This window comes from Anopheles nili, chromosome X (assembly GCF_943737925.1).
Source record: "Anopheles nili chromosome X, idAnoNiliSN_F5_01, whole genome shotgun sequence".
NCBI classification, from domain to species: domain Eukaryota; kingdom Metazoa; phylum Arthropoda; class Insecta; order Diptera; family Culicidae; genus Anopheles; species Anopheles nili.
Genome location: NC_071293.1, coordinates 10991582 through 11003951, shown reverse-complemented (window position 1 = coordinate 11003951; position 12370 = coordinate 10991582). Strand labels below are relative to the sequence as shown.

Genomic DNA, 12370 nt, shown 5'->3' with positions numbered 1-12370 from the left:
ATAGGTATTATTTGGGGACCTTCTTGCTGGTTTAAAGGCAGTTTTAAGTTATCTTTCAATTTCGAAAATCGTGAAATGAGTCAGACGTTTGACAGCGATGATGAGGCAGTGGTCTGACAAATAAAACTGTTCCATGTGCGTTCAAATCATTACCGCAATAACAATTTTTGAAATATAACGTCTTGAATTTAAAATTCTCCCTTTGATAGTTTTATGAAAAGAATTCAAGTTGTCAGTTATATGTACAAATAACTACCCATTAAATAATGTTACAAAACATCGAAATATAGACAACAATTATAACAAAACTAGAATTATAACAAAACTAAAAACCAATTATTAATGAAAGCAGGACATCTTTCTCAGATCAAACATAATCAACTACCTTCAGTTTATTTGTGCACATCATTGCAGATCAATCACAAACGTTTGTTAACAATATCAACATCTATTTTGTCTGTTTTTATTCGCATTATCTTCCGACGATTCGGCTGGAAATGGCACGGTACGTGCGGAACGGCTGATTGAAACTGTTCTATCATTTTCCACCGTTTTATTTTTCACACCAAAGCTCCTATCTCTCGATCTCCATTATTCTTCCTCCCTACCAGGATGTAAGGTGAACAGTCTCGACGACTAATATGCCAGCCACGCATTACCGTTGCAACCGTTCCGGATCGAAGGTTTCGTCTTACCGATACTGTCTGGACGGTGGGACTGCACTAGCCGACGAGGCGTCTTGGTTCCGTATCACTGATTTCCGAGTGTGCACCGTTAACCGAACAAATCGCAGCGATAGTGAAGAGCTTTTAACATCTTCATCCAGCTTCATTTGGCCTATGGGGTATCTTTCAATAGAGCTGCTGGAGTGTCGTGTGCTTTAAGTTGTATAATAAATAATCGGTCCAAACATAAAACGTAAACATAATCATGAATATGATAACATTACTTTTAGATAACAAATACAATAAAAGCAATAGTTAAGAATAGTGGGCCACACGTTCAACGTTAAAAACTTTTCTGACATCCTAGGCTCTACCAGTTCCGCTCAGGAGACGTGACTCCAAAGCTGATCGCACTGGAATGGACAAAGCGGTTGTACCTTGTTTGTGCGCAGACTTCCTATTGTACAGCGACATAGCTACCACTCTTTACACAAAAAAAAACATAATCGACTTCCTGCCAATCCCTGTAGCCGTTCTGCCTTCTATCACTGTGGCCATTTGGCAGGGCACCGGTGATATGTCGTTTGGCAATTCCATGCCTTTGGCTACGGAGTAAAAGAGTGTTCCATCCACTCATCTCTGGTACCAAGAACACCAGCTCTCCTTAAAATCCTTCACGTGCCTTTCGGAACTGTGGCCCACCTGGGGTATCATCCACGCACGGTACTTGCACCAGATTGAAGTAGATTGATCCTAAAAGCAAAGGAAACCTTGAGCATTAGCAGGGTTCCGGTGATCCGGGACAGGCCGCCAGGATACTTGCCCATCACCTGCGCCGCAGAGGTGTTAGTCTGCTTAAGACACTCAAACAGCATGTCATCGCACTTGCAGTGAGATCTACGAATAAAAAACACAACCGTGCATCAATTAGTAGTCTTACATCGACGGGGTCTTCTTTCCCTTACTTTGTGTAAATGGAATTATTGCTCAGGTTGTAGCGCTTCTGGTACGCTCTAACCTTCATCGGGCAAAGATCGTGCGTGCGACAACATCGATCCATCGTCGCGTCATCCCCAAGATCGTGGTAGCTGTCAGCAATGTCTCCTGTACCACACCACTTCGTGCCGGGAATAATGCCGCTCAACAGCGAGAATGAGCTGGAGTAGAAGATGCCCCGCTTGCTGCTACGGTTTTTCATAATCATCGCCAAAAAGCCCCCGTTGGTGGAGCTGTCCTGGAAGCTTTGGCTGCCATTGCCGCCCTCCTCAGTACTACCACGATCCGACGCGATTCGGTAGGCGATTGGGGATCCTTCTGGTGCCTCCGTCGCCCGGTGGTTGTTGCGTTCATTCAATCGATCCACTTGCTCGCACTGTTCCATCAGCTTGATCATGTCGCGGAAGGAAATTTCCAGCGGCCGGTTGATGGTTGATAGATTACGCAACAGCTCCGAGCCGTCGACGTCATTGCTGCGAGGAAACCACGAAAAAAGGTCAATATGAGCAAAATGCCAATTGATTTTGGAATTGGAAGCCACCTTCGCTGAGGAGTTAAAATTGAATTATTTGTCGACACATTTCAACATTCGACGTACGATTAGAGCACTTAATATGCTGCGCAGGTACATGTGTGACCTACCGTTTCGAATACATGCATATTCATTGGCTTCTTTTAAATGCAATCAACATCCAGACAGCATAGAAACAGTTTCAATTGTTCCGGCAGACAAATAACATTCGAAAGTAAAATGCAAAATGTCATCCTCTGCAATTTAAGCAGCATTCATTTACATTTGCAGAGTTTCAGACTAATTTTTCTTTACTTATTTCTGTCATTACTGGCTTAAAAGATGCGCGAAAATATGAGGTTAATTCCCTGAACTAGCTAGTTGGTCAGCTTCCAGTAGTGTGCGATGGCTTTCCGCGTTCATCAAAGCCAAAGCATCATTCAATAATTGATTTCGTGACTATAAAAGCTTTCCACCTATTTCTATTTCCTCGCAAGCTCCCAAAAACCCAACGAGCGTGCAGCTTCCGCATACTTACTAGATCTCGATCAGCTCGCACCCGATGAGACGTTTGGCTGGCCCCAGCTCGACCACGGCCACCGTTTGGTCGTGAAAGTAGATCATCCGCAGACTTTCCACGTCCAGCCGGCGCTCGCTGAAAACGGGGGTAGAGAGAGAGAAAACAGAAAGTGCAGAAATGTACCAAATGAAAAACCGTGGCATCTCCGGTGGGCACCAACCGTCCAGTTCTAGTTCCATTCGCACCCATCTACCCACACGTGGGGCCGCGTGAGATGCAGCGAAAGATGGGTGGGCAGCAACAAAAAAAAAGAAGTTGGGAAAAACCCCGCCAGGAAGAGAAAACGGCACACCACAAAGATGCACACCGAAGCATGCGGTGCAGCGTCCGATTGGAAACGTAACGAAACGAAGTGTGAGCGTTTTTTTTGTTGTTGTTGGCTACTGTTGCTCTTTGGGTCCCCAGAATGGGCAGAGACTGCAAAATGCGGGTGTGTGCGTAAGGGACAGCATTTTCTTGCCAATAGCTGGACCACTGACGTTTTGCAAACAAAAAAAGCCGCCTCCATATGTAGGCCAACGGCGGCTCACAGTTGCATCCATGAGAAAACGATAAAACCATAATTAACTGGCAACTGTGGGCTGCCTGCTGATAAGTGAATCTCGTGGTGCACAATATTATGACGCATCATTACGGTTAAACGTGCGCGAGAATGCCATCGTGATTACTAGCCACCTGACATGCCATTCCCAAAGAAAACCCTCCAAAGTCTGCATCGACAGTTTTGCAAAAGTTTGCGAACGATATTCGGCCACACCGCGTTACTGTGGCTTTCTTTCGCGTCCCTCAGACGGCTCGTCCCGTTTTCACCACGCGCGTTGGTTGGTGTTGCGTTTTACTTCTGCACGCGAAACCCCCTTTTTCTCGCTGATGCTTGCTTGATGAGTAGGGTGTACTGTGGGAAGAAGAGAAAAATAAACCCTCCCCCCACGACGGCGAAACCGCAACGCAAAAGTCAACAAAACCAGGCGAAATTGGCGACTCACGGCTTGGAAGGTTGGCCGTGACGGGATGTAGCATCGCGTGTGAGGGTCTCTCTACCTCGACCAGGTCGATCGCTTGGCAGCTAAAGTGAAAGTTCGCCAACGCGTGCGAACGAAACGTCACGTTGTGCGGATGCAAAACGCAGCTTAGTCATCAGATGAGCTGCGTGTGAGTGAGATGGCATCATGTGGTTACTGCTAAATGAAATGAGAGCACTCGTTCGGGGGAGACCTGCACTAATCGAAGACATCAGTACGTCAAATTGGTTCTGCCAACACTCAGGCACACTTTAGAACGGTTTCGCGTGGTTCTGTGGTAATTGTGTCATTAGACGTTTCACGTGGTTACGTTGTTCTTGCGTGACACTGTGGTTCAGACACCTGCAAATGTCTCGTGCTTACCTGTAGCTCTTCATGGCATCCATCAGGCGTCGCTCGACGATGTGCGTGAAACCGGGAATTTGCGACAACTGGAAGGACAGCGTCGGTTTGGCCCGAGCTGTCGTTAGTAGCGTGGCACTGAGGACACCGACCAACAGAACGAAGAGTAGCTGCCGGCAGCGGGTTGAGGGCTTCCAACTGCGTCGTCGGGACAGCAGCAGTAGCGGTGAGTTGTTAGGCAGCATGTTAAGAAGGAAAGATCTGCAAAAAGATGGGAGGGCAGATCAATCATGTTAAACATTACCCGCAATAAGTCGTTCATATAGATAGGTTGGAATCGTGTAATAAAACCACTCCTTAATACATCGTCAAAGAACAGAAAACAGTACAAGACACAACAATCGCATAAATAGGGGTTTGATCACATCTAAAAGTATGCTAAACATGGCATATACGCATGTCATCAAACATGAAACGAGCATTAAAGAACAGTTAGTAGTACAATGCAAATAACCAAAACATAAAAAGAACAAATTAGAGGAGTTAAATGAGCTAGAATGGAAAGAGAAAAAACTCTAATAAAACACGAAACCGCTCCGCACTAATGACAACGATCAAAGAATATTACGCGACTTGGTAAGGCGTGTCGGCCGCAAAACGGTACAAAACCGGTAACACTAATTCGGTTGAATACATAAAAGGCAAAATAGCGACTCGAAGGGGTGTCGACGGCAGGGGAAGGGTACCACGAGAGACAGGGGTAACGGTCTCGTAATCACGCACGCGTAACACCCTCCCAGGTAGAGAAGCACATTCGAGGCAGACGATGGATCGCAAATCGGAGCAGAACCGATCGATGAAATGCCTGACGAGCCTCCGGAACGATGCCAATGGCTTAAGCCCATCCGTTGTACTTGACGTTTACTAGCCCTCTTAGATCTACACTCTAGAGCTTAGGCTTGTATCGCGTAAGGTGCAATCTCTGCATTGACTTTTCATCAACTCCCGCCTGGTGGAGCTAATCACTTTCGCGGCTTGTGCGCGCAATCGACTCTCGGTGCTGGAGGCGTAGCATTAACCGGTAAATCGGTGTATTATCGGGCTGATTGGACGTAGTTCGAGCCGGTCCATTGTGATGATGCACGCATTCTTGGAGGCTGAGGTGGTCGCTACCTACCGGCCGGTTCGGTTATTACAGGTTGCTCCTAGCACGTGGAACGAGTTCGTTTAATTTTAATGACATCGTGTTGCACCCGGACACTGAATTACGTGAGATGCTGTGGTAAAGCGCTTGTGGAATGATAAGTATAGGCTGAATATGGCTCAAGTTCAAAAGCAAGATAAACTGCGTGTAAAGACTAGTAGCAGGTTGCTTATACTACTTATAGAGCAACTTTCATCGCTTAATAATTCCACATGGTGAGCTTTTTGTACTTCAGATACTACCTCACGGCTATGCCTCTATTTCCTACAAGGGATAATAGCTAATTCACAGATGTCACATTGCGGTTAAAGGTAATTCGAAAAGCTTTACTACCCGTGACCATTGTTCAACATTCACATTTGAGCCAATGTTTGCATTCTCTTCTACATTGTCACTGGCGCCTCAAACTAAAAATGTCTCTACGATAAAAAACTGCTTTTACGAGGTCTCATGTCGACTTTAACTGCCGTCAAAAATGTGAACATGTGTCAAAGAACCGTGTAAACATGGCATGTCGTTATTAAGTTTTTGCTTGAAAAAGGGAAATTTATAGAGTTGGCAGTAAAGTTTGACGGTTGGCACGAAAAAGACCCTCTTTTTTAAACCGTTTTTTCGAATCAACCTCTCAACTTTTGCATAGCGTTTTGGCCATGGCAGATGGTGATAAAATATTTCAGCTGCTTTCTTTGGCTGAGTCGCCTACTTTTGGTTAAAGTCACGACTCTTGCGCAACTCCGTCGATCGAATCTTTCTCGAAGCACTCGTACGAACGCAACGGTGTGACAAGAAGGTCACCAGTTTGCAGCCACACAACACCTTTTCGCACTCTCACCCTGGTGGTTTCGCCTTCCATGGTTGTTATTTTAGAGCTGGGGTTTCAAATTTGCACGCTCGTTCGCTGTTTGGCTGCGTCGGAGAGTTGCCAAATTTGTACCTCAACGACTGCGAGACTTACCCTGGGGGCATATAAGGAACGGCATTAAGCGAGGCACGTTGATAAGAGTGCATTTCGTGGGCTGAACCATTTGGTGAACATGATAACAAATGCATAAACAAACTCAACAAATCATTCACTGTGTGGTAGAATTTGTATTGGTGTCCACCTGTGTGGTCTGATTATCCTTCAAAACCTCGAAGGTCGCTCGGTTCTGCACACCTCATTTAGCGCGGTTAGATCATTAAGCCGCCATGGAGCGTAACTTCGATCGATGTCCGAAAAATAGGCGGGCACCATAATTATAGGACCCTGTGGAGTATTCAACTTCACAAAAGCATGAAAACCGATCAAGATCTCGACTAAATTGCCGGTCATCGAGCGAATCGGTGTTAGCCCACGGTCTGCAGCCAACCAAAAAGGAGCCCAATGCTGCTGGTAGCGAAAATCGAAAGCAATCCCTTCACGAGCGGTGAATAATCGAACGGGAAGTATTAGTGGCACAAATTGGACGGCCATCGCAGCGGGAATTGATTGAAAAGGTTTTTTTTTAATATTAAGACCACAAGGTGAAATCAGATGACCTTTATTTGCTACAAGCCACCTTAAGCCCGACCAAATTTAAAAAAGCTGCATCAACACGAACAGAAAACAAACTTGTTTTTTTTTTAATTCTAATCATAATTCACATCGCAATTTAACGGTGGCTGGTTTAGTCCTCCCATTCACATTATCTTTCACATTAATGACTCGATAGAAGTAATACTGTCATTATCTCGAGCCGGTTTTGTATTGTTTTAACGATCATTAGACAATTACTCGTAGTATAACGATCGTTATACAACACTGCTCCATACTCTAGCCATTTTTCAATTTCGCGAGGGAATGAGAAAAACGTTCAACTCCCCTTCTTGTCACAAACCCTACTAATAGCTCATCACCTTGTTAGAATTCCACACAGCTAGGTAGTTAATATGCGCCTCATCCAGCAGCACTTCCTTTCTAACCGATTTCAACTTCATCGCCAGGCTTACCAAGAATAGCAGCCAATTCTGCTGATCGTGGACTTCTGACGGCATTCTAAGAGTACCCAAAGCTTCTTTGCCTCTGAAAAGAACTCGCCTTAATGGAGTCGCAAAGTCCGTCCGGTGCTCGTTAGCGAACAAAAAAGATGGTGTCTGCCTAATCGATACCTGTTTCATTTCGCAATTGATTTTACAAACCGAGCCATTACATCCAACCCTGACCGGCGGAATGCGATGAAATATTCATATCCCTCCTGAAGATCCGTCCCTTATGCTGTTAATTCGCTAGTCGGTATGCTTGACACATACACGCTCTGCTAGGCACGGTTTAGTCCTCACCACACGTGCCAATCGATTGCTGAGTACATATATAAGCGTACTATCCTCTGGAAGACAACCTCAACCGGGGTGATTTCGTCGTCTCCTCAACATATCGATTGAGTACGCGCCCTTATGCAACGGTCAGGTGTACCTGATCTGCCGCTAGTGTGGTCATCGAGAATCACACACTCAACCCAACCGGCCCATTGAATCATTCGGTCTCATTCAATAACCCGCTGGTCAGTCAGATATCCATTGCATAATCCAATATGTGTTCAATGTGACTAAAGCCGATTTAGCAAACGTTCGAGCTCCAGAGCAGGAAGGGTCATTCTCGAATGTCGGTGACGTTAAGTGAGAGCGCTAAAGCAGACCTCCAACGTTCACCGAAGGGGTACAATGATAATAACTGTGCCGCCATTAGCTGCAACTGCGAATGGGAACCATAATCAGCGTGTCCACGCAGTCGATGCTTTTTCAAGGCGACATATTACGAAACGCAAACAATACGACGTTGAAGGGGTAGAAAAGCCGGAGAGGATGACAGGCACGGCGGTTTTTGCCCGAGAGTAGAGACCGGTGTGAGTATGTGTTGTCAATTTTTGCGGCAAAGGTCTCCAAATTGGGGTCAGACACTGATGAGGTCTGCCGCGACCCCCGTGACGAATCGCCAATGGGTTTTACTTCCTTCCCGGTGTATCCCGACCTATTGCTACTCTGGTCAAGGTAGTATAGGAGGGAGTTGGAGAAAAAAGCTCATTACAAAAACTCCTGCCCTGTGAAAACAGCGGAACAGGCAGTGGTGTATAATTGACATTTATTGTGGGCTTCCCGTGCTGAGGTACTATTAGCTGGAACCTTCGTTGGATTCTAAGTGTCGCTGGATCTTTATGGTTTCGTCGTACTTCCTCGTTTTCTGCGTAGTGTTTAACGAGTGATTTTGAGGTTAGAGTGGATTGGGATGTATGAAGGAGGTTAACGATGATGCGACTTCCCACGCTTCCATCGGAGAGTCCTTGCTCGATTATTAAACATTCACGTGGCCCACCTGAACGTGTCCTCATAACCAACGTCAGTCATTATTACGTCATAAAAATCGTTTTCAAGTCATTAAGTAAAAAAAGACCCTCGATAAACGATGGACTGGAACATGGACGATGGACTCGTGCGGGCGAAAGCGTGCAAATCTCGCTCTAATAACGGATGCGTTAGCAGTCACAAAAGGGGGCCACTTAATTATCTCTTCTCGTTTCGGTGCGTGTTGCATGATTTCGCATCTCCCCCCGGTCGACTCTCGAGCACCTAAGCCGATCTTCCGGAGTACGCTATCATGGCGCACTTTCGAGAAAATGCACGAAAGGTGCTGCACGAGGACGCATCTCTCGCGCGCTATCGGAACGCGCTGCCATTATGCAAATGTTTAAACAATGATGGGTTTGGGACGTGAAAGCTCACTTGGGTTTTCTAAAAGGCGCCCATCTGCCTGCCCGGCTTGGGTATGGGCTTTCTTTTTTACTCTCCCTTTCTGTCTCTGTCGCTCGTTCCGGTGTGAGCATTTCGCTTGCTCGAAGGTGAGTCAACCGGCGAAGTCCACCGGTGATCTTGTTGGATGTTGCCCGAGAGATTCGTGCCAACCGGAACTTTAAGCGTCAAAACAACCAGCAGACTATCCTCGCCCCAAAAGGGATCGTAATGTATGCCGCCTTTCGACGGGCGGACTTTCTGAGGATGGAAACTTCCCGTCCACTTATTGACTCAACCATTGCTGCAATTACGCAATTACGTGCGTCAATAATAAGCTCTATGGTGGCTGCCTGAGGAGGCTTTCCAGAGCCAAGGACCTGGAATGTCCACTAGGGTAATGTTTTGGCCTCGGAAGGTTTTTCCCGGCACATTTCCCCACGCTGAAAAAAAAACAGACGAAGCAGCTGACGCGCGTACACTCGAAATAGGTCCGATTTTCCCAGCAACGGAGAGGATGAGCAGCTTTTCCCGCCTTCCTATAGCATTCCAGAGTACGCTGTCAACTAGCCCGACTGGGAACGAGGTGCTAGTGGGCTCATGCTACCGAACACGTGATTGCCGGTGCGTGTTCTGGCAGCCGGTCACTACACGGGACCGGAACCATGCGCTCCCATTCCCACGCGCAACTACGCACTAGCAACAACACGTGGAAATCTAACCATACACAAGCCGCTGGAAGCTTCGGGGAATTCCTACACAAGAACGGCGGGTTCGATGAATGTTGTGAAATATGTTAAATGAGTCTTTAAGCTCGGAAAGGTACGCAGTCGACAATGGAATTTGCGAAGTCAATCAAGCGAGTAATCTTAGAGATCTGGCACGATTAGGCTACCTTTGTGGATTTTTGGAATTGATTTCAGAAAGTCAAACATTTCTTGTACCTTCATGAGTGGAATGTAAATTCAGAATCAAATGTTTTTGCTTTCTAATACGTAAAGCTTTTTGGACTAACTTTCAATCCTTAACTGATTGTTTAAGATCTCACAAAAAGAATTCTGAAGCACGGACAGACGACTCAAAAAATCAGAGATGCCAATTTCCAGAAGCCACACAAACTTCTTAAAGAGCTCCAAATTTCTGTCCAAAGTTAAGCTGCCTATTTTTTTATGAACGCTCTGCTGAACACCGGCTCCAAGAACAATCACATCGAGCGTATCGCCAGAGCTCGAGGCAGGTCATTGCTACTTCTGCCTTTTTCGCAATCACCATCACCACCAAATCCGATGACCCAACAACGATGAATCCAACCTCCGACAGCCTACCTTGGCGTTCCGTACCGGCAGTTCTTGTCGCAATTGCTCGCGTTTGCTTGCTGATGCACCCTACCGATGCAGTTGATTGCAGTCCGGCCCTAAAGGGCCACGAGTTGCGTACGAAATTGCGTACCAACTACGCCTTTGTGCAAAACCATCCGGCTCCTTCCGGTTCCGGTTCCACGAGGCACCTCGCTGTAGCACCACACGTGGGACACCTTTCGTGCGTACACTCGCGCCCCAAAAAAAAAAAGAAACCGCACGCGTACTCGAATTTCGCTCTTCGTCAGTCACGCTACTCACGGCAAAAGCGCACCCGATGCGGCCCAAACAAAAGCTCCGGTGCGACTGACGCGCCAACCATACAGACAATGCGACCAGAGGGGTTGGCCAACCCCTTTCGCGGGGTGGGGGATGGTTTGAGTGGGAAAATTGAGTAAAATGCAGTAAAAGGGGGATGACGCACGGATCAACGCGAGCGGGAGCGCATTCGCGTGGCGGCGTGCTCCGCTTTTCGTTAGTTTTTCGAGCGTGGTGAAAGGAGCCACATCGCGTCCTGATCGAGGTGTTTTTTTTTACGCTGTGGAAATGGCTGGAATGGCTGAAGGTGTTCGGCTCGCGAAATGGACCGCAGGCTGATTGAGGAACCCTCGGGCTAGACAGGCTTAAGCCTGCGAACGCGTGGCTGGTGTTGAGACCCACTTTGACGGATGGATAATGGGAAATGCAATTAGCGCCTAGATGAGATATGGCCAGTTCCAGCTCCGGGTGGATAGGAGGCTTGTCTGGGTTTTTCGACGTCAGGGTGGAGCAACGCGAAGGCTGGGATTTTTGTAGGGATCTTTAAGGGTCTCTTCGGAGTAGCGTTAGCAGATTGACCACTCGAGCGGAATCTCTTAAAGCTCGAAAATCACCCAATTCGCGAGGACGCGTTGAGCACCACTGGAATATAGCACGCTGGAATAAAGCAGCCGATCACGTGCGATCGTTGAGCCGCTTTCTCCGTGGTGTCAATGCGGAACGATCTCTCAACCAACCAGCTCAATGCAAGTACTGCAAGATCCCTGTGCTGTAACGATACTTACCTGCTAATTCTTACATTGACATGAAAAACCAAAGGACGTTACATATCTCGCTCAATAAAAGATTTAAATGCATTTCCACTAAACAGTGCGCTTTAGCTGCTATTCACCATTTCTAACTGCCATTTCCGAGCCACAGGCTGATGCAAATGAGCCGGTGAACAATCGAGAGCCATCATTAGCTGCTCGAAATGCATCCGGCGTGGTTGGCTTGCACACAATTTTCACCCAACGGGGGTTACGGGCGAAAGCGAAAGGGAAATTCAGTGCACCGCCATTTGCGACGTCGCGAGGTGAATCGGTGCTGATTCGAGGGCACTCTCTTTTCGTTGACCTGTGTTTACCTTTTTTTTTATTTTGCGTAAATACATCTTTAATGGGCGCCAACATTACCATCGTAAGCTAAGTTGGGGTTTTCTCACCCCAGAAAGTAAGAGCGGGTTTTCTAGAACATGGAGTATTTTGTTCAACTCGGATACAGGCAATGAAGGATGAAACCACGTGAGCACGGTGCAGATAAAAGTTCATGAAAAGCTGGCTATCTCGGAGTATAGTCCTGCTGTTTGATGATGCATATGAAATTAAACCCTCTTTTTTCTAAAAAAGGCTGGATGGCCGAACGATCAAAGCGAAACAATCGTAGGCGGTCAATGCCATATTCTAATCAAACATTGTTTCAATATCAATCTAATCTACTCCTTCTTAAATATAAATTTAATATCTACTACTTTATCACTCATTTTGGTTCTTGTTCAAATAACAGTTTCAATAATTGATGGATTTTTGTTTTTGCAAAACATGGCTATAGAATCTAGCAATACTATTATAGATATGATATGGATTTTGTATGGACTTTAACCTTTGAAGGAACAATGTTAACTATAGAGTAAACTATAAAGCTATTATGTACT

General features: G+C 46.3%; 1 protein-coding gene across 1 annotated transcript; it reads right to left on the bottom strand.

The window, feature by feature from the left end:
- Nucleotides 1–1329: 1329 nt before the first annotated feature.
- LOC128729334 (uncharacterized) lies at nucleotides 1330–4151 on the bottom strand. The gene is made up of 6 exons (XM_053823007.1): nucleotides 4138–4151; nucleotides 2711–2827; nucleotides 1987–2134; nucleotides 1631–1929; nucleotides 1489–1562; nucleotides 1330–1418 (listed from the first exon to the last, which is right to left on the bottom strand). Exons 1-6 carry the CDS (start codon nucleotides 4149–4151, stop codon nucleotides 1330–1332), a joined length of 741 nt encoding a protein of 246 aa, XP_053678982.1.
- Between the last annotated feature and the right edge of the window lie 8219 nt (nucleotides 4152–12370).

Excerpts from the sequence above, each read along its gene's own strand:
- LOC128729334 (XM_053823007.1), bottom strand. Across the intron at positions 1,930-1,986 it reads ACAACCACCGGGCGACGGAG|GAGGGCGGCAATGGCAGCCA; the intron begins GCACCAGAAGGA and ends GGTAGTACTGAG. Across the intron at positions 1,563-1,630 it reads AATAATTCCATTTACACAAA|ATCTCACTGCAAGTGCGATG; the intron begins GTAAGGGAAAGA and ends TTTTATTCGTAG.